This window comes from Corvus hawaiiensis, chromosome 14 (assembly GCF_020740725.1).
Source record: "Corvus hawaiiensis isolate bCorHaw1 chromosome 14, bCorHaw1.pri.cur, whole genome shotgun sequence".
Lineage (NCBI taxonomy): Eukaryota > Metazoa > Chordata > Aves > Passeriformes > Corvidae > Corvus > Corvus hawaiiensis.
In genome coordinates, this window is record NC_063226.1 from 11,183,590 (window position 1) to 11,205,937 (window position 22,348).

The 22,348-nt window shown below is 44.2% G+C and overlaps 1 protein-coding gene across 7 annotated transcripts in view; it reads right to left on the reverse strand.

Moving 5' to 3' along the window:
* Nucleotides 1–18,659, reverse strand: part of NRK (Nik related kinase) — a 92,041-nt gene extending 73,382 nt beyond the window's left edge. For 4 of the 7 annotated variants that reach the window (XM_048318451.1, XM_048318454.1, XM_048318450.1 and 1 more), the window contains exons 1-3: nucleotides 18,367–18,659; nucleotides 13,753–13,818; nucleotides 4,694–4,735 (exon numbers count right to left, since the gene is read on the reverse strand). In XM_048318451.1, coding sequence (XP_048174408.1) covers nucleotides 4,694–4,735; nucleotides 13,753–13,818; nucleotides 18,367–18,423 — 165 coding nt within the window. In that variant the 5' untranslated portion in view covers nucleotides 18,424–18,659. Of the gene's footprint in view, nucleotides 1–4,693; nucleotides 4,736–13,752; nucleotides 13,819–17,847; nucleotides 17,865–18,366 lie in introns of those variants that run through there. The other 3 variants (XM_048318452.1, XM_048318455.1, XM_048318453.1) reach the window with 3 other exon arrangements.
* Nucleotides 18,660–22,348: the final 3,689 nt, after the last annotated feature.

A 22,348-nucleotide genomic window follows, 5' to 3' on the forward strand; every position in this document is an offset into this window, starting at 1 on the left:
TACGTGCCAGAGGAAAATTCTGCAGGATCAACTAAAACTCTACAGCATTGCCAATGCACAAATTTAAGTAACAGAAATTTAAATAATTAGGACTCTATTTACAACAGAAGTGTCATTAAAAAAAAATCAAATTGCATATGAAAACACACCAGAAAAGCCATCTCCCAAGTGCTTTGTATTGCCTTCTACCTTCTGAACCTTCAGCTTCAGGGGAGCACATGAGATTGCAGGAACTTGCACTACCAAAGCCAGAAGCTCAGCCAGGTTTTTTTAAGAAAACAGAGTGTATGGGATTGCACTGCTCTGACATCCAATCATGTTTTAACCAGTTAGCGCATTCCAACCAAATCTGACATCTCCCAAGATGATTCTATTCCTGCGTGCTTTGTGCAAATCAGAGGAGACAAACTCCTTTCCTCCTTGCACCACAGAGGCCTACAGAAAATACCTATTAATACCTATTTTTGACATGTTTGCACAAAGAAAATAACCTATTACATTCAGTAACAGCAGAGTAACAGAAAAACAAATACCTAACAAGAAGAGGTTCTGAAATTAGTCACTGAGTGACCTTTAGGGACTGGCTCCCCTGCACTGATTCTGATTTGCCATTTACTCTGTAATCAAATGAGTGCAAGGTGAGCACAAAGCACCATCATGCCACTGTTAGCACTTCACATCCTCTCTGAATAGGTCAAACAAATAACATCATGTGCAAAGGACTGCATAAAAACAAGGTTTCATATAATCATTTTTAAAGACCTGGGTTGCACACATGGCTTAACCCAGTTTAATTAGAAATATTGTTTCCAGCTCCATTTTGTTAAGTGTGGACATGCTCAGTGGCCTGAATCAGGTTGGTTTGTCATTTCCCTTTCACCGATCCAGCCACACCAGTCATCAAAACGCACATCTTTTGCATAACTCCATTTCTGTCCACTTTCACAGTGGCTTTAATAGAACAAGATTCCTGCTCAATTCTCTGAAAATTTGTTTACTTCTGTTACCAGCTCTTTCTTTTTAAAAGAATTTATTTTAGAAAAGCCAGCAATTAACATTGATGACAAAGCTGACTAGAGTAATTTAATACTCGCATGTCTCATGATCCAATGAGAACATGGGTTTTGTCACTAACTGGGACAGTAAATGCTGCCCACAGCCAGGGGTGGGTCCAGCTAGTGGTTTTGCCCTCACTGCACTGATATGTGAGAACACGATTTTGTGGCAAGGCATCAACCTCCTACCTGCTAAAGCTTCCTCTTGTTTTCACCAAGGAAAAAAAAAAAAAAAAGAAACTATTTTCTGTCATACCTCAAGAGAGCTGCTTTACCACCAGGTCCAGGCACACACCCAGCACCCACAGACCTACCTGAAGTACGCTGGCTGGGACCGCAAAACCTCAGCAGCACATCTGCAGAAATGCATGGCTGCACCGAAAGCAAACACAGTATGGGCAGGAATAACAAAAAAACTAAACTGTGAAGTCCTCTGTGTCATCTCCTGTATTGCAAACACTGCTTGCTAATAAAGGGTCCTTCACAAACATGGATGTCCTCTTTGGCAGGCAGGACAGGAGCCAAATGTTGCTTATCAGATCACAACCAACTCCTAGAATACACCTAGAGAACTTCACAGTCATCACCCTGCCCCAGGGTGAGGGAGAATGCAGAGGCAGCAGCTTCCCCATTTCTCTTTCTGATCATGCTCCCAATTCTATAAGGAGAAATCAAAATACATCATGCAATCTCTGGGGACTTTTCACATCACACAATGGCTTTTCACAGCTCAGACAACAGGGCACTGTACGATGACATTCATGCTACTTGCCTGGCAATAAAGGAAGCCAGAAAGGAAAAAAAACCCACTGCTGGTATATGCTCACCTAATCTAAAGGAGCAACCCCTCCAGAAGATCAGACAGCATTAACACCAGAGGATTCAACCAGACAGGCTCCCCATTAAGAACCACAATTTATAGACCACAGTGTCATCTCCAGCCCAAACTTCACTGGCACCTACAATCCCTGTCCAGCCCTGGTGCGGCTCAGCACTGCCTCCATCCCAGCAGAGGTGCCTGGAGCCTCCCAGCCACACCTGACAGTTGAACTAGAAGGGTATCTCCACATGATAAAGAATTACTCCATTTTAATATTAGTAACTTTGAAAGGGAGAGGTCTGCCAGAACTCCGTAATCTAAATGCAGGATACAGCAACCACAAAAGCTTAGCCATAAGCAGGTATTTCATATGCTCACTATGACATTCAAAACCCATCTGTGTGATAGACACAGCAAGTGCCGTGCAGGCTCCAACCATCACCCAGCACTGCTAAGGCCATTTTCTTTCATTCCTCGTCAGAGAACTGTGACTTTGGCAGACGTAAGAAGCCAAATGACATTATAAGGCCTGACCAGGAGCTTGCTGTGACTCTTTGAAAAGCCTCACGAAGGAAGTAGGTGCTTTGCAAATATGGGCAGAAACCTGAGCATTCACACAATGTCTGTACATGCTGACTCCCCTGCCAGCATGAAAATAATGTAACTCCATCATGCAAGCCAGGGACACAGGCCATGTAAAGTATTCCAACCGGTGGGTACCTAGAAACTAACATAATGTAAAGAACGGAAGAGGGGAACATAGGAAAGGATGAGTCCCTGTCATAGGTTAGCAAGCATAGTCCCGGAAGGGACGTCCTTGCTAAGGGGTGCTTACAGTTTCCTCTGGGAACTGAAAGAACCTATCAGCTGGCCAGTTTGAATATGGACAATTCTCTAAGCCACTTAAAGTTGTGATCACCTCTGTGATCCACATTTAAGAATAGGCAAACTCCCCCTCCAAGCTCTCTCTCGTTTCCGGCGCTGGGACAGGTGGCTGCAGGGCCCGAGTGGGGGCCAGCGGGCCCGGCCAGGCCCTGCTTGGGACAGGCCGGGCCGGGCCACGGCCATCCTGGGTCGATGGACCTGTTCCAGCCGTGGAACCCCCCCCACTGCCTTGCCGTGGGCAGCCGGAGCGGCTCGGCTCTCCCCCCTCTCCACTGCGATAAGAAACATTCAACATTCCAGCTGCAAAGCTGCAAGGCCGAGGTGAGAGTAACCCTTTTATTGCTGTGAAGAGCTGAAAACCTGAGGGAAGAGAGAGAGGAGATGCTTAAAGCTGAAATTCTGTTGTGAAGCTATGATATATCAGAGTATCCTGTTGTAATTTCATGAAGATATGGGGGGGTGGAGTGTTCAACTCGTAAGCAAAAGCACCTGCGCTGAGATAGGCAGATGCTGATGCAGCTGTAATTTCATGAGAAGTTTGGACAGGGAGAGATGAACCAGATGAGGACTTTTGCTCCAAACGGGAAAGGAGAAAACCTCAGTCCCTAGAGATGCTCCCAGAGATAGTCCTAACGATGAAGATGATGAAGACCCTTTGCTCCCAGGGAAGGAGAAGGGCCTCTGTTCTTGTTTCTGAACGGCTCAACCTTAAAATTGTACCCCAAAAAACTTCAAGAGTGGACCCTCGAAAGCAGTTGCGGGAAAAGCTGCAAGTTGGGGGAAAGGACTCACACGCAGGCAGAGAGACTCCTCTTCCTAAATGGACTGAACGATATTTGGAAGTGGGCGGCTGTCTCGTTGTGATAATGTTTTCATAGCATGAGCAAGAAGAGACTTCTCTTTCTAAATGGACTGAACAAGGTTATTATGGAAGTGGTAAACAGACTGAACATCTTAAGGGTTGTCTTTGAACATTGTCAGTGGGAGAAGGGAGGAAGGTGGGGGGAGGAGGAGAGTTCTGAAGGTGGTATAATTTTTTTTTTCCCTTCTTTTAGGTCTGTTAATAAACTTCTTTATATTCTTTCAAGTTTGGTGCCTGTTCTGCATTTCTCCTAATTCTTATCTCACAGCAGATAAACAGTAATGAGTATTTTGGACCAAACCACTACAGTCCCAAATCCTCTCTGTTCTTTATTCTCCAACTTGTGCTATCGGAGACCTGAGTTTCCAGTCCTTGTATTGTGTATTCCTCTACTCATAAGAGTTGACTGAATTTTTCCAAGCGTCCCAGAGAAAGTTAGTGCATCTCTCTATTCCTTCATCCCTTTTCCATTTTCAGGCACATTTTTGGAGAGCAGGCTACCATACATTCATCTTCTCCACACGCAAGTCCTTTTTCTGCCAGGGAAACTGTCCCGGCTGGGCACCCAGCAATCTGCACATGCACTCCCAGCCACCAGCATGTGAGCGAGGAGCTCAAATGCCTTTGGGAAATGTCAGACCTGCTTAGGCTTATCTGCACATGCACAAAAAGCCCAGTCTACCCTCAGTGCACCACGTTCACTGGCTCGAACCCCTTCCATGACATCCAAGCCATCCCAGGCTTCGCTGGGTTCACTGGACACCCCTACTCCTTGACTCCCATTGTGCCTGCCTGCAAAACTTGGCCATCCTCCACTGGGAGGGATGACAAAGCACAGCCCAGTGTCTCTGGAAACAAACCACCCTTCATCTCAAAGGGATGCCAAAGCAGGAATGGTCTGGTGCCCACCAGTCATGCACTGGTGCTGCCTGTCCTCTTCTGCAGGGCAAAACACAGGAAAACTGGAAGGCCCCACCACAGTAATCTGATTTTCAAAGCATGAGGGATAACGCTGACCCACAACTCCTAACTTTACCCTCTAATAGTAATAAAAGGTAAGCAGATACCTACTGATATGATTTGGCTTTTGGAGGCAGAATGTTTGCAAGAAGCCTGTTATGATAAATATTTCATGTTAGACTGCAAAAAACAAATATTAAAGCAAAAGTATTTTTCTAGCTCTTTCCTTTTTCCATATAACAAGACAACATAATGAATAATCTGTGTAAATAATACATTTGAGAATCCATTATCTAAGTCATATGCATGTTTATTTCATTATGGTTTTGTTGCATATTTTAGTATAATTGTTCACAGGTTTAAAGCCAAGAGTAAAACAGAAGTAGACAAATCTACTGCAACAGAAATAATTAGTAAACTGGTTACTCTTTTGTTATTTTTAAATACTGGGGAAATGCCTTGCTAAAATTCAGCATACTAAATAAGAAAGATATCTACATTTTACTGAACTTGAGCAATTTTCTTTTCAGAAGGCCACCACACATTTCTCTTACGTCCTATTACTCTAAATGTTTCCACTTTTAACAATGGAGATACAAGAAAAAATTGCATTAAAAAAGCTCATATCAGATATAGCAACTGCACAGCCAGAAAACGGAATTCAGTAAATTCCAGTATTCAGTAAACACCAACAAAATGTCAGTGTTTTGCCAATTGGTCTCGCTTTTGTTTGCAAACACTCCCCTCAGAATAGAAAGTCAGAATAATTCACATTAATATTCACATTTCTTTTTGTCATGTCAAATCATTTCAGTATGGCTATACCTTTTTCTCCCAATCTATTAAACATCCTGCTGAATTTAAATGTATGTTCAAATGAAGCAAATTAAATGTAATGTTTTGACATTTCTGAAGCAAAGTTTGAAAACAAAAGCCAACTCATTTCTTGACATTTTCCCACTACGGTTTCACTTGAACCCATGTTTGGATTCAAGTGAAACTGTTTTCAAACAGCATGTTGTTCAGTAAGTGGCTGCTAATCAATTTTCACAAATCACCTCCATAAGCACACTAATTCCTCCTAACCACAACCCCAAGATGCTTCACAAAAACAAGGGCTGCCTCCATTTTAACAGCTACACTCATATGAAGAGCTCCATTTCCAGCAAATTCATGGTTTTTAGCTATGATGGGAAGTAGAGGCAAGAAGAGAAGCAAGCTCTCCCAAGCCACAGCTGTCCACATCAGCCCCTCTCTTATCTTTATGAAAAAGCGCATTTTTCACACACTGGGAACGCTTAAAGGCACTGCCCCACACCACACCCCAGCTAATACACAGGAGCTAAAAACATTATTTATGCAGGACACTGAAAAGGCCACAGTTTGCTACAAAGTGTGTCTTCTGGACTGCTCACTTGTAAGATCCCAGAAGTAACTAAAATTTAGTATTTTCAAGGGTAGGAAGTAGGGGATGGGGAAGAAATGGCCTTTGAAAAGGTGCTTCTAAAGTAAATCTTGAAAACCTTTCAGGAATCCCACAAGGTCAGTAGGTTACAAGGGTAGACTTATAATACACAAAAACTTTGAAAAGTAAAAAGTATACTACAAACAGCTGAAGAATAGTTGCATCTTCAATTTTAGGAAACCAACTGATTCGTTGTTCATTATGCTTTACCAGCTGCAGCCCAAAGGTACCAAAGAAGGACTTTGAAAAAAACATACATGTACTCTTCAGGACATTAAAGCAGACTTGGAAAGTACAATTCATAAGGAGCTGTAAGAATCAGAGACACGGTGACATGTCCTCACCAGGCTCCAAAATCCTGCAGTTCATTGTGAAAAAGGTAGTTACTAAAGCTAATCTGCCACGGGAATCAGCTCAAACATCTATAAACAACACAGTAGATTTTCTGCTGTTTAAAACTAAGTAATATCCTCTCATTCATTCATTAACAGTCACAGCTCATTACATGTCTGGGAGGTGTTCTGGACTGCAAATAGGCCACTATGAGTCTTCCCCTAGTTCCACAAATTTATATATTGTATACAATGCAAACACTTCTGAGTAGGTCAGATATTGCAAAACTCAGACCCATGAAGCACTGGTCACTCTGATGTGTATCTGCACATTGGCATGATTCTGGATGCTACTGAGCAGCCAGGATTACTGAAATCAATGTCACTAGTGAGGTGCTTAAAGCACAGCAAAGTGCTCGAGCAGGGAATTAAGAGCTTGAACTATTTCCTCCTATGCTCATATTACCACTAGTGCATTTTTAGCATATTCTCTTACCTTCAAAATAGCATGACCCAGTGACAAAATCTGAAGTGTTATGCAACATGAGCTCAAAATGACAACGCTTTTTGATGAAAATGCATTGTACTCTCCCACATGGACTTTTAGGTCCAAAACATGGAGGACCTGAAAGCAGCAGGCCTGCCTACAAATTATTTGCAAGGATTTTACTACTCTCTAATAGCTGATATGGCACATCTAATTGTTGTACTTTGCTCTGTTCAGTCAGAGTCTTTATTGTATAGAGGCACTCCACAGCTGAGAGGTTTTTTCCACAACCTTACTCTTCTATTTTTGATAAACTAGTCTGACTCCCAAGAATCTTAATTGAGTTTCTCTGAAATATTCACTAATTAGAACCAGGACTTCACAATTTCCTAATTAATTTTGCATGTTTGATCCGTTATTTTAAAATTCAGTGCTGAATACAGTTTGGCACTGCCATAGGCAAATAGGCAGGGAAGCCAAGATTAAAAAAAACCCAAACACAATGCCACAACCCTAAAAAACCCCAGCACAAAAATGCTCCTTGCTCTGACAACTGAATACACACAATAAACTATTTTTTTTTCAAATACAAGTAATTTTTTTTGTATCCTCCAAGTTAGTAATTCACACTCTAATAGGCTGGGTTGATAGTAGGTATGTCTTGAACTCAAAACGAGATAGTAAAAGACCTCTGGGAACACATGGTCCCACCTTCTGTTAAAAGCAGGGACTTAGGTTACATTAACCAAGACAGTGTCAAACAGCCTTGGATATTTCCAGCAAGAGTGACTCCACAACCACCACGAGAAATCTATTCCAGTGATGACTCATTCTCATGGTACAGAATTTTTTTCTTACATCCAAATGGAACTTTCTCTTAGCAACCCATTTGCCCTGTGCACCTCCTATACAAACCATCATTGAAGCACTTGAAAACTGTGACTAGACTGCCCTCAGCCTTCCCTTCCCGAGGCTGAAAAAATCCAGTTCCTTTAGCCTTTCTTTCTTCAACCCACTAAATGGTTTGGTTGCCTTTTGTTGAACCCTCTCTGGTTTCTCAATGTCTCTCTGGAATTGAGGGAGCAAAGATGGGACACAGTATTTAGGTGTGGCCTAACAAGAGCACTGTATCTCATGATTCGCTCGGTAGGCTCTTGCTGATGCAGTCCAAGGCACAGTTTGCCCTCCTTGTATCAAGGGTGCCAATTCCACACTCGTTCTGATGGGGGAGGAAAAGGCCAATCATGGTGTGGAAGCAGTAAGAGAGGCATGGAGACATTTATGGGAGCGTATTTAGGAGTTGCAGACAACTGAGTGAAAAGGAAGAAACACACTTAGTAGTATGCAGACTTCAAGGGTCTTATTAAAAATTGGAGGCCTGAAGAAGTTCAACACTAAAACCCCAAGCCACGCCTCTCTAGTGTATTACTGGTATTGCAGCCCTACACGCTTCAGTTTTCAAGGCAATCCATTCATAAGCACAACAGCATTTTAGATCTTGTTACAATGGCAGCAGTGCACATTAAGTTCAGACTTATTCCTGAGAGAGATCCCTGTGGCTGGGAGCAGCAGACAATCCCCGTTATTTGTTTGCACTAGAGAACCAAGGATCTGTGCAATGAGCTGCTGACTCCATCCCATGCACTGTGGCAGTGCCTTTACACACTGTTGCTTCCTGTAATTAACTAGTTTTTCATGTGGACAAGATAATCAGCTGTTCTACCAAAAACTGAAATAAAGCAAATGGATAGACAAACAAGCACTTTTAGCAACTGCTAGCGAAACAGAGTAGCATTTTATCATTTCTATAGAGTACAACTGATTTCCCTCCTTGACTCATCAAACTCTCAGTCCTTGAAGACTAAGATTAGCTTGAAAACTCTTAACTGACCACAAATGACAACAAAACAACCTGAGATTACGTGTCATTTTTAACGTCTCTGCGGCACTTTGGAGACTCTGAAATTGCCTTTCAGCCCCAAAGACACATTCTTTGGAAAGTGGCGACTTCTGACCCACCCACAGAAGGGATGGTTTTGAAGTTTTCAGCTTATACACATTCACCATCTGGATTATATTGAATGTAATTGTAATCTTTCTTACATTTAACCTTCCAGGTGCTACCATTAATTAAGGTTTTCAATACTGTCCACGGATTGTGACACTCCATAACTTAGCATGGTCTGGTGATTCTTTCCACACACTAGCCAGTCTCAAAAAGCACCATGTTGCTTCCCCCCCACCACTCCCAACTCAATTACATCAGCCAGTTGTTCAGTGAAATAGAATATGAAGATCTTAACAGACTTTCAAATTAACATAAACTGAAATGTCATATTCATGTTTTGCTGCACTCCTGCCACTCTACATCAACAGCAAAGTAATTCATAACTCATGTCAGCAACTGAAGCACGATTCAATGCCAAGAAGAAACTGTGTTAAAAAAAACCCCAATCAATCAAAACCCCATACACTTCCTTACTCTCACCTGTTTCCTTTTTGTCCTAGAGTCTTACATGACCACATAGAAATAAAATATTAGCTATGCAGAGTCACTACAGGAAGGCAGGGCGGCTTCCACACCTGCTAAGCCTCAGCAACAGCACTGCTGCTTCTTCATCAGCTGCATTACTGGGAAACCATGTCTTCCCTCTTGACTCTCATAGTTCCAAACCACAGCGCCTCTCTCAAGTTCCCTGTGTCCTCAGACTCCATTAAAGATACAACCATTTTGCACACACAGCAGCTGCAAATCTGTCAGGGTTTATCATCAGGCTCCAAGATCATATGCCAAAAAACATCAGCCCCTGGAACTATCCAAAGACAGTGGCCTCCCTTTCCCTAGGCCACCGAAAAATGCCAAGCCCAGAAGGCTAATCCACATCACTAAAACAAAGGAAGACAAAATCCCCAATCAGGTGCCTCTAGACATCAGAAAACAAGCAGATGGCACAGATGCTGTTGCTGACCTCATTTGACCCATGAAGACTTCAGAAGGATGAGGACTCTCAGAGCACGGCTGAATGAGAAGGATTAGGAACAATTCCTCTTTATCTTGACAACTGAAAAAACAGAGCAGCTATGAACTCAGAGTCTCAAAGCCTCCTCCAGAGCTCAGGAAGAATTGTGTGACCCAAACACATGAAAAATGGCAACCCCTTCAGCTGCCCCCACATCTCCCTTTCCCCATTTACTCAACAGAAAAATGACCCTCCATTGAAAATTGGAACATAGAAAATGCCTGAACAGGCTTCTATGGAAGACACACCTCTCATCAAAGATTATGAAACTAACAGCAAAAGTCTTGGAAAAAAATACTTCACCCCGAACTTAGAGTTTTGTTATTACTAAACGCATAAGCACAGACCAGCATACAACTGTTCTACACCAAGGGTGATGTACCATCACTATCCAGCACTTCAGAGCCATGGAGTCCATACAGATAAACTCCTGGAAGTAATGGGAGTAGGCAAAGAACTCAAAACAGTACCATGTCTCAACAGATCCCAAGGACTTGCAAGTGACACCTTCAGCCTTCTCACTTCCTCCCAAATGACACTGACAGTTATGGGATGCAAAACATTGCTCTGCTGTCTGCAGGTCCTTAATGATCAGCAGCTCTACAAACCCTCAAAAATGCTGGCCCTCATACTTTGGAGAGCAACTGCACATGCCCTCCACACTCATTTTCATCCCTGGCCTCAAGAGTATGCAGGAGATGGGCAGATCTTGCTAGAAGTAGTGCATGGGATGTTCAGAAACTTCTTTCCCATATGCATTCAATGGAGATGGTGCAGAGACTGGACACAATCTGACCTTGAGCTCCTCAACATTCAGGAGACAAAGGCATGAAAGAGTCAATACTCATACTTCCCAACCACCAGCAAATGCACTATTTCCAACTACTTTCAGTTTTCCCTTACTCTCAGGGAAGACTCTGTGCTACCACCTCCCACGGCATTATTCTGAATCACCTCTTACACAGGATTGTCCTTTGGATTCCAGCACATGGAAGCCAGGAATTAACTGAAAAACTCACCTGTCATTTCGAGAGGTAATGACGCCTAAGTCTCATGACTTCTGGGTACCACCTGATTTTTTTTTGTATCTAATTCACACTTTCCAAAGGTTGAAGTTGCCAGTACTGTCATATTTATGTTCTGCTACTTCATAAGTTGTCAAAAACATCTGCTGGCTTTTAGTCAGTTATTAGACACACATCTTTATAACATTTCTACACAGCTCTAGCATTGTTATGTGTACAATTCATACCTCTTCCATTTCATTTTAAAAGACCCTGAACTGGAACTGGAATAATTCAGTATGATCAATACTCTCCTTCAATAAATCTGTCAAAGATTGTTTTCCAATTCTAATGATGAATCCTCAAAATTTATTTCTATTTTTATAGAGTTGCATATATTAAAATATGAATCGTCTTCACAGCCAAAAAAGCAATTTAGTAATCCTGAATATAATTTATTTAGCCTGAAGTAAGTTTTTCTTTGATTATGGGCAAATTACTATGTGCAGTTTCTGAATGTATGGAAGAATCTAACACCTCTGGAGAATAAAAACATGCTCTAATGATGTAAGTAAATATATGGATAACAGAGACTACTTTATATAACTTAAATATTTATAATCACAAGCCTATACTAGACAAACTGCAAAATGATTCCAGAATTCCATTCATTCACTCTCTCGTCCTAGCATTTTATAGATCAGAGGACATACTACACAGAAGTTGAAAAGCGAGTATGAGCCTAACTTCTCATGGCCACTGCAGAAGCACTGGTTTTGTTGCAGCTGCCCTCCTTCTGAGAAAACAGATATTTGCTCTGGGTGCAAGGCCAGCACTAGGGAGATACCACCAGGCAGACACCTGAGAACATTCAGGTGGCACTCAGCATCTGCAGGAGGATTTCCAAACACACTGAAGCTTTGGACTGTGTGAAAATTGTTCACAACAGAGACGGAGCTGACTGCTGAGTGTGGAACGTACATTTTTTATCTGTCCAGCTTGGCTGTCATCATCAACCTCTTCAACTGCAAGTTTCACTGTCATGCTCCTGCTAAGAGCAGCTCCCTCCACTAAGCAACCCTCAGCAGCAAACCACACAGCCACTCTTCACGTATATTTATTTGACCAAAGCCTCAGTTAGGGGTGTGCTTGCATGGAGCTGGGGTTACACACCGCCCCTCACACCTCCAGTGCAGGATGCACGTGCACAAAGCTTCCCCTCAGTGCCCCCAGCCTTTTGAGACCCTTTCTCTCAGTGCCTTCCTTAGATGTTCCAGCCAGTCAAAGTGCAAAATGAGCAGAGACTCAAATCACCCATTCCCAGAGCTGTCAGACCCTGCTCGTGAAGAACATGCTTGCTCAGTGAAGAACAGCTTTTGGGTACAATTTTAAATTATCACTGTCAATATTTCTTGCACATTTTGGCAACTAACATTCTAGTGAGCTACATGACAGCTCAAAACATTTTCTTTTGCAGCAGAGAAGCAAACTATGTTGCTCCTTCCTGATTCTGCCATGATTAAGCAGCTGATTCACACTCAACATTCATAAAAGATGACTAGATTGAAATTTTTCTTTCCCAATACAAATAAATCCAGACACAAAAAGAAAGTCAACTATTTCACAGAACATTCAGGAGGTTTAGGATCTTTTTACAGGTAAAAAACAACAGCACCTGAAAATCTCTCCTGGCTTCTAATCTGTCCATGTGAACCCCTGAGCATCTATTTTTAATCCAGTAGTACTAAGAGCAGTATCTGCATAACAATCTCAGAAACAACACAGACTTCGCCACCACAAAGAGTTACATGAGAAAGATCTTGCTTCTGACATAAAAATAATAATAAAAAAATGGTAGCATGGGAAAAGAGAGCCTTCCCAGAACTGCTTTTGTAAAGCACTTTCCAGAACCTATAGCTGCAAAGGGAAAGCATAATGTGACTACAGCAGATCTGCCACCAGAGTGTCTTCAGTGCACTGGAGAAAGAACAGTCCTGCATTACTCCACCAGGACCCTTGCACATTTTTCCGCAAAGGGATCAATGCACAAAGAGCCTGCACCCACACAAGGATTTGCCAAGCAGGGGCTTGTCAGCAGTGGGACTGAGGGAGAAGCAACAGCAGACAGACTTATTCCAGTGCCACTACTCTTCTGATGTACCTCCAAGAGTTCAGCAGCACAGCCTTTTCCTTCCTGTGTCTTCATTCTCCAAATGGGAACTTGGTTCCCTACTTAATCACAACTATTTCCTCCCCTTAGATCATTTTTAGGGAAGGCTTCACAGTGAAAGAACACTTTTCTAGGCTTGTTGTTACAACTACAGTAAGCTGTGCACTGCATAGCATACAGAGCGCTATGTTGTGGCGCACAATGTTAACTGCTGTAGTTTCTTGACTGGTGGTTCTGCTTTGATACCACAGCAACAGAAGTAATGACAGAAATCAATGACTTCATTGCCTGCCGGCAGAGCAGGGATAATTGGCACCTGTCTTGAAGAGCACTGCTGTCTGAGTTTGGAACTCCACTCAATCCAGGCCAAATTTAGCAATCACTGATGTAAATTTCTGCCAGACACCTTTCAAATAATTTTGAAAAAGAGAAAATAAGCACAGAATAGAGGGAAGTCAGTACAAAAGCCAATACATTTACGTGACCTGTGGCAGCAAAGAGACATGAAAACAGGACAGAAGAAGGGCCATGAAATTTCACAGGTGGTACATTTTGCATTACGCAGAAAAGAGAGCAAGATAAACCAGGTTATTACTGGAACAATTGTCTGTATTCTTAAATGGTGCTCATTTCTGCTTTAGGAAATACAGCTTTATCAAGAACAGCACCCTAAATTAAAGAGGTATCCGAACCTTATAGACTTGTCCATATGTTCCATTTCCAACAACCTGCACCAGTTCAAATATTCCTGCAGGGTCCTGCAACAAGAAGAAATAAAATTATTTGGATTACAGCAACCACTTCATAACAGACTAATTGTACACCATCAAAATGAAATGTCTGAGGCACATCTCCTAATGATTTGTATTACACCCGTAGGGGGAAACTGCCAAATCACAGGGTTAAGAAATGAATTAATATTAAAGTTTTCAGTCAAGTTTCACAAAACTCTATCTACAAAACAACTCAGTGAAGATTTGCAGGATGGTACTACAGCAGATACACCAAATAAATGAAGGTGTGTAAAAAACACAACAATTCAAATGCTGACTCAGCTTATCAGTAGAATAAAGAAAAAACTCCACATTTCCTAAGCCTTACCACACTCAGCAAGCTGAAGACTCAGCTGCTGACCTCTGCTGTGAAACACTTGGTATGAGCAATGCAACAAAGGAAAAAACCTAAAAAGCAGAATTGAAAAAACTACAGTATAAAGCACCTAAGGCCAGTTACCTTAGTGAAGGGAACGTACCAAACCAGACAACCTTAACTTACAGGCAGGCTGAGAACACTCAATCCTCCTGTTCTGCAAACATAACAAAGTGAATTTGACTGAGGTATTGAACTCTTGGCTTTGAACCCAAACCAGACTGTTGTTAATTTACATAAAAGATCAATGAGTCAGGTGATCAGTGTACCATTCCATATGAACCAACTTCTATCCTCCTGCTATAGCACCAGCTGCTCTAACAGCAACCACTGCAGCAAACGTTCTCCTGCAGCATTGCTGCAACCCCTCAGGTACAGGCAGCCCATCTTGTTGCAAGGCATGGGCAATGCTCGCTCCTGAATGACTAAGTACATTAAAAAATCTGGTGCTTCAGTTAAAACTCACTTGAGCGATTTATTTAAAACCATTAAGAACTCAAGAGATCAGTTTCTTGATTTCTAAGCCATTTATCACTCTGCTCATTTCTTGCCATGGTATTACTCAGAGTTTTATATCAAATATTATTAACTCCATGTGTCAGTTTTACCACATCCGTTTCAGCAATCTGTCATGTCAGTTGATACCTATTGGTCCTGCTGAGGGATGTGATACAGAAAAACATTACCTCAGAAGTACAATTTCTATGCCCCTGGTTGCAAAACATCCTTTTTTTTAAAGGTATCAAGCTACTCTCCGCTCCACTTACATGTTAATCTTTCAATATAAGTAATTCTTTCTTTATATCTGATATGGAAATGTTTACCTTGGCAAAATCCCAGTGGAAACACACAGGCTTTTTTTCTGAGCAGATTTGGCCTTTATTGGCACATTTGCCATGATAAAGCAAGAGCTTTCAGAGCAACACAGCCCAGACTTCCACACCTGAAAATACTACTGAGTTATTTTGGTTTTATCATTAAGTTAAATGAGTTTTGATCTTAAACTTCCTGGACTGTCAACCTTACGAGACTTTTTTTTTTTTTTAAAAAAAAAGCAATGCATAAGCCAGATCAAGATTACTGACCCATGCAGGTCAGTCTGTGTCTTTTTTTCTCGGTCTCTTTATTTTAAAACAAGTCAGTAAACTGTCTAGACTTAAACCCCTCAATAAAAAGGAAATTGATGGGAACACTCACATATGGACTTAAGCACAGGCATAAAAACTGATCTTAGTGAAGTGCTTTGCTTCCTTCTCATTTCCTCATTTTACATTTTGACTAGTCTGGATATAAACAAAACATGCTTTTCTTCAGTGGGGCTAAAGTCAACAAATAAACCATTGCTACTGCTAAAGCAACTGGTGGGTGGTACAAAACCTCTGCTTCATGCGCAACCTCTGCACAGAACTGTGCTGTGGGCAGCTTGTGGTCCAGGCAATGAAACTCACAGCAGCCCTCTGAAGAACTCTCCCAGTAAAGGGCTTCCATGCGTAATATGTACTGCACTCCACAGGAAGCATGAGCAGCTCCCTAATTCCCCACCTCTCCTGCAGAAAGCAGCATTGCTAAGAAGTGCCCACAGTGCACAGAAACCCAGAGGAACCTAAACTGCATGTTCAACTTGGACTTTGCAACTGCTTCTCTCATTTAAATGCATGCTGTCTCCACTCTTCTTCTCTAAGCTTATTTATTATGCAAATATAGTAATTTAAGTGCCTCAAAATTAGCTTCTCTTTCCTCTTTCAATAAATTTCATTCTGATTTAGCATCCTAATAGTTTGCTTCTAAAGGCTTCTGACACTCTAGGAAAGATCCTAACAATTATTATTATTAGCATTAAAGTCAATATAGCGCAAATCCTACCCTGTCCTTGCTAGCAAACTGAGCATTAGCATCTCAGGCCTCCACAGCTCTGAGTGCAGCCAAATACTTGCCATCTCTCTTCTTTTAATCAGGACACCACAGTGAACCAAGCCTTGTTAAGAGTCATAAAGGATATTAATCTGGGGTCTGACTTTGGTCCTTGGATTGCCCTTGTTTGCTTGGATATCAGCACTGCATTGTTTACTGGCATTCTTCACAATGGGTCACCTTCTTAATTATCTTGGAGTTACATGTCATCGTTGATGTAGTGCTTCCTCTCAGCTACCACTGAAGTCCACGGTCCAGCTAACCCTTCACCAGCCAGCACCTGCCAAATTGCTAGGTTCCCTTTGAAAGATGCCAAAATGCTGGCCTGAACATTCATCACTCTAAGGTTAATTACCATCATACATTGTACCATACGGTGGCCACCTTGGTTTCCCTCAAGTCATCTGCAGTGCACTCAGAAAGCAAGAGCAAGACTGCTGACCCAGAGGCACCCAGACCACATTCATCTCCTCTGCAAGGCAGAACAAAAAGCAACACATGCAGCAAGAGCCTCACCAAAATTCACTTTTCACATCTCTGCAGCTAAAGAAGATACAGGTGTCTGAAGCACAAGTTCTTCTACAGGGCCTCTGGACCTCAGCACCTAATGCAGAGTTTAACGGCTTTTTACCATCTGACTGCCCTGGTGAACCCAGCAACATCAGGAAACCACAGGCCCCCTTCTTTCCAGCAAAAGGCAAGAGCCCTGGCAAACACCCACATGGGGCCATCTCAAGCAGTTTGAAAGCGATCTCACTCACAATTGTATGAGGCTGGAGCACAGCACCAGACAGCTCCCACTAGCCCCAGGAACACCTCAGACACAGCAAAGGTAAGGCACCTGTCTTTAAATCATTTCCACAGCTCAGCCTCACCTGCCTCCCATTTCCTACTTAGCACAAACCCCAAACTAAGGCTGCTAACATGCTCAAATGGGTTTCTTCCAAAAGGAGACATTTATCCCTCCCCTGCTGAGGCTGAAACTCACAGTGCTCTCAGCCTTTGGAGGCTGCGAATCAGATGGTTCTGTCACAAAGCCTGCTGTCTGCTTTGCAGAATGACTCCTTTTCAAACTCACATTATTTTATTTATTTAAGGAGATGAGATTCATCTGCTAAAGCTCTAAAAAAGAACTTCCGTTATTTTGCCTTATACCGCTTGAGCAGAGCCAGATTAAACTTCTGCTTACTTAGACAGAAGTTTTTTGCCATCCCTCCTAACTTTCCCGTCCCTGCTGCTTTTCATCATTCTGTCTCCAGTCTGGAACACCTTCCTCGCCATGTGAATATTGCAAAGGCTTCTCCCAGCCCTCTTTCTTTTTTCCCTGATATTTTTAGAAAGTGGCTTGCTTTGGTTTCACTGTCTGGGGATGACTGCTTTTTGCCACAATTGAACTCTTCTCTTCTGTCGAGAGCGCTCCACAAAAGACCTGTCTGGGTTGGATGGGTTGCTCGGTGGTAGCTCCTAAGTAAAAAAGGACAAGTGGAACTCGGGGACATCATACACAGCCCTGTTACCGCTTTGTGGATGCGAAACACTGACAGCACAGCTTTTAATGTGGCCAAAGTTTGGCTTACATTAAAAACATAAGAGGACAACAATAAAAATTCACAGCAAACCAGATGAATACTGACTTTTTTAGCTTGGGGGCTGGGGGGGGGTGGGGAAAAAAAAATCCCAAACTTCAATAACAACAAAAAGGCCACAAAAGCCAAACCCCCACGCACCTATTTTCTTCCAGAAGATCCTAGTTTCCCATTTGTTTTCTCTCCACAGCATTCACAACACCTTTAGGGATGTCGGTAGAAATTATTTATCATCCTGGCAGGGGAAGGAGCCTCCGAGGTGCAGCGCTCCCAGCCGGGCAGCGCAGTGCTCCCGCGGGACTCTCGCTCCAGCGAAGGGAGCGCGACCTCTGGAGCCCGCGGGCTGCGAGACCGGGGCAGCCCCGAGGCTGCTCCCCCAAGCAGCCCGCACCCCTCGGGCATCTGCGCTGCCTATGGGGGGCAAGCGCAGTATCGCCCCGCTGTCCCCGCCACCACCACGGATGTCCCACGGTCCCCGCACAGCCGTCCCGCAGCGTCGGCGCTTCCCCCACGCGCGGCAGAGCGGAACCCTCTCCGACAAGCGGATAACGCGGGGCGAAGCCTCCCACACGCAGCGGAGGCGAGGAGCGGGGTCAGCAGCCCCGAGCCTGGGGTAGGGGGTCCGCCCCCGCCGCGGGGCAGCTCCCCGACCGTCCTTACCCGCAGCGCCGCCAGGTCGATGCCGTCCAGGCTGCGGGCGGCGCAGTCGCGGGCCATGGCTCCGCCGCCCCGAGCTAACGGTGCTGCGGGCGGCCCGCGCCGGCCCGGCCGTGCCCTGGCGGGTGCAAGGAGCCGAGCATGCCCGGCCGGCTCCAACGCCCTCCCCAGCACGGGCGGCCGCCGCCTGCAACTTTAGCGGAGACCAGCTCGCGAAAAAGTTTGCGAGGAAGTGACGTGAGGCGCCGGCGGGGGTCGGGGCCACCTGCCGCCGGCGGGGCGGGGGCGGCCGCCCTCTGCCCCCACGCGCGCTCCCCGTGGGGCGGGAATGGGGGGGATCGCCTCCGGAATATAGGAGTTCTCCCGCACGCGCCGCCCCACGCGAGGCCGGGAAGGGCCGGGCCGGGCCGGGCTGATAGCGGCAACCCCTCGGCGTGGCAAGCCCCGCGCTCCCGGCACAGCGCATTGGCTGTGGCACCAGCCGCTAGCCAAACCGCTGAAGCCCCTCAACACTGCCGTGACAGCGTCCAAAGAAGAGGATTTTATACACACACGCTGAGACACTCCCATCCCCTTCCCCTGGGTGACGGCTGCTGCGAACACGAGCCCACGGGGGTGACGGCAGTAATGCTCCCAGCGCCGAGCTCACAGCGATGCTCACGAAGTCGGCTCAGTCCCGCAGCCCCACGCGGAACAAGAGCACGGGTGGTCCCCGCGGTGCGGAGCTGCCAGCAGCCCCTCCGCCAGCCCGGCCCCGAGAGCCGCAGGCAAATCCACCGCGGCACCGCAACCTCGGCTGCCCCTCACAGCCTCCTTACCCCGGTATTTGGGACCACAGAAAGAACACACCGTACAACCGCAGTGTAGCAGGCTGGAAGGACTTGTGAGTATTCCTGGGCCTCGTATTTAGAGACAAAAAATCAGTGAAATGCACATTTCTGAGACGAAGTCCTTAAACATTCCCGAAGGATGTTCAGGACATTGTCCCCCTGCAGAGAGCAAGCAAAGGGGCAGAAATTCTCAATCAGTGCTTTCACAGTTGCAGACATAAAATCAAGACAAAGTGGTTAAAGTCTCTTTGGTGCATATTAGCACACCAGGACGGCTGCAATGCCAGCAGCGAGGGGCAGTGTTGTAATAAAGGCATTTGGCAATTTCCTTGAAAGAAGTGCTGATGTATCACTCAGCTTCAAAGTACTGTACAACAGCCCACACTAGGTATATTATAGCTAACGTGACCCTGCATTTGTGCTCTCTGCCTACCTGCAGGCTAGCATGTGGAGGCACTGCTAAAGAGTTGAGGCCAATCACTGCATTAAAGTGTAAGTTTGTTGAAGAACTAAACATGTAATGCAGCAATGTGCAATACAGCAGAAATCCGCACACAGCAGCAGCCCAGCCCTCTGCTCTCCCCTGGGCAGCATTTAGAAAATTCTGGCCCTCATGTCACCTTTGTCAAAGCTAAGCCAGGGCTTTGCTCCCCATTCAAGCCTTCCTGCCTTACAGAAATACATCATTAGCCTTTTTGCTTGTGGTATTTCTCACAATCCCTATTTATCTCTTCTCTCTAACCTTCAAGCTGTCCTTTGTCTCCTGCCACTTTCCACTTCCTTCCTGCCTCCCTGGTGAGAACTGGTGTGAAACTCCAGACTGTTGTCTACCAAACACCCTCTCTCCTGCTCCATTTCTTAGATCCTTTGCCGAAATTAATCCTGCCTGCCTTGCTCACCTCTGATGAGTGCTCCAACTTGAGGATTAATTTCTACTTGTCAGAAAGCTCTACCCAAAAATGAGATGAAAATCTGTGTTTAGAAGTATAACATGGCTTGGAGTATTTTTGTAGGCAGGTCTTACTAGCCCTGCTATGTGTTTTTATCACCACATTTCATTGCCTTCCCCCTTCACCCTGCTGGGAATTTCTGTGGATGCTCCAGTCCCACTCACACCACTGCAGGCAGGGCTCTGAGCAATTTTTCCCTTGCTGCTGAGGAAGGCAGAGAATCATTTCCCCATAAAGGCCTTGCAGGTCTAACAGAAGCAACGGTTTTGTCACCGATATTCACAGCAGATCTGTTGAGGCTACAAATGCCACCAGGACAGGCTACTTTACATAGTAGAACCAGATTTACATGGCCTGAGTTCTTCACCAGCTTACTGACTGGTTCTACAGACACAGAAATGTGTTCCAGGTGTCCCCCATGGCCTCATGCCCTGCTCCTGGCAAATCCTTCCCAAAGCAAACAGGGTGCTTGTGCTATCGCTGACCTGTGAGCAGGCTCTCCACCTTGCTCTTCTGCATGAAGCTGTGTGGCAGAGTAACTCCCAGGAATCAGGAATTCAATGCATTAGTGCAATTGTTAATAACCCCACATTCACCTTACCAATAATAAAAATTGAACAGGTTCCCTTTAAAATAAATTCAATATTAAAAATACCAAACAACCAAAGCATAACAAACACAAGAGACAATTAAATGCTATCAGTATAGCTTTCCTCTCCAGCAGCCATAGTCAAAACTCTGAAGCCAAATTCAGCAACCACAGACCTGAACATAAAAACCTTTCAAATGTCTATGTGCATGCAAAGGATGTTTTGCATTAAAAGGGAAGTGCAAGAATGAAGGGGAAAGAACTTCCTTTGTTTCAGCAAAGGAAATGCCACTGTACCCCCGAAGTACTGGGCTAATTCTGAGCTCTTCTGTCATCATCCTAACAGAGATTTGGGTCCATAATAATCCTACCAAGAGTAATTGCCCCTGCCAGATGTGACACCCAGTAAAGGAAGAGATTGTTTAAAGCTGAGGCTCAAAATGACATGCTGGCTTGTTTCCTCTAGCTTGTTTACATTGGGTCTCAGCTACAGGTGTGAAGCTGGCAGAGAAATAAACAAGAAGATAACTCATAAGAGAACAGGATTTCTGGTCTACAGGAAATAAACAGCTCCTTAAAATGGGGATTTAGCCTGAAAAGGACAAACTTACTCTTTTTAGTATTTTTCAGTTCTCTGAACTGTAAATTCAGAAAAATTATCATTCATAAAAACTCCAACACACACGATCATCTTATTGAAATAATCACCCAGATGATGTTCAGGGAACAGACATCCCTGCCACTCCCATGGCTGTGGGAACAGCAAGACTCAGCAGCTCATGCCATATCTGTGACTCCAAAGCCAACCCTCTGCATATGTTTCCCAGCATTTTCAGGATACAAATCCAACCTGAAGCTCAGAAACCCTAAAGCTTAAGTTAGGCTCCCTGCCATACAGGTAGGAGACAAACCCCTCTTCAAGCAGGGCTCCCCTGCTCCCAACTTCATGATGGAGAGCCATCCCAGTGTGCCGGCCTTTCCCAGGACTCCTCTCTGCAGCAGCTCCCCAGTAGGTGCTCCAGTGTTCAACAGGATCTATGAACACCAGCTTTCCTTGGCACTGAAACACTCCCTGAGAGATTTATTTTGCTGGAAGTTTTCTTACCTTCCCTAAAGAATCTACATTATGCCCATGCCTGACGCTCCAACATCAGCACCTTTCTCCCAGAATAAAAATACTGTACAAAATTCTTCATCACTTTTGGATTTTATATGAACTAGAGATTCTAGACATCTCCTTAGTGTTTCTTTAGGGCACAACCCTTGGCTGACTAAGATTACACATTAGAAGTCTTTATAGGCTTGTATACAGCCTGGATATGTCTGGATGCTAGCTTGGTAGCAGTCACACAATGCCAGGAGTACTATTTTATGACCACAGAAAAGCAGAGAATACTTTTATTAGGTCACACCTTGGAAAATACCAGGATAACTTAGTGCAGCTGCTGCAAAAATTTTTTGGACTGCGAAGGGAAGATTTACGTTTCAGGCCATGGACATCCAGTTACATTCAAATTCAGTTAAAAGATACTAAAAAAATTAAGTACCAACCCAATCCACTTCATATCTTCAGCATTCCTGGGACCCATTCCTACAGTGCTTGGAAATCACAGTAA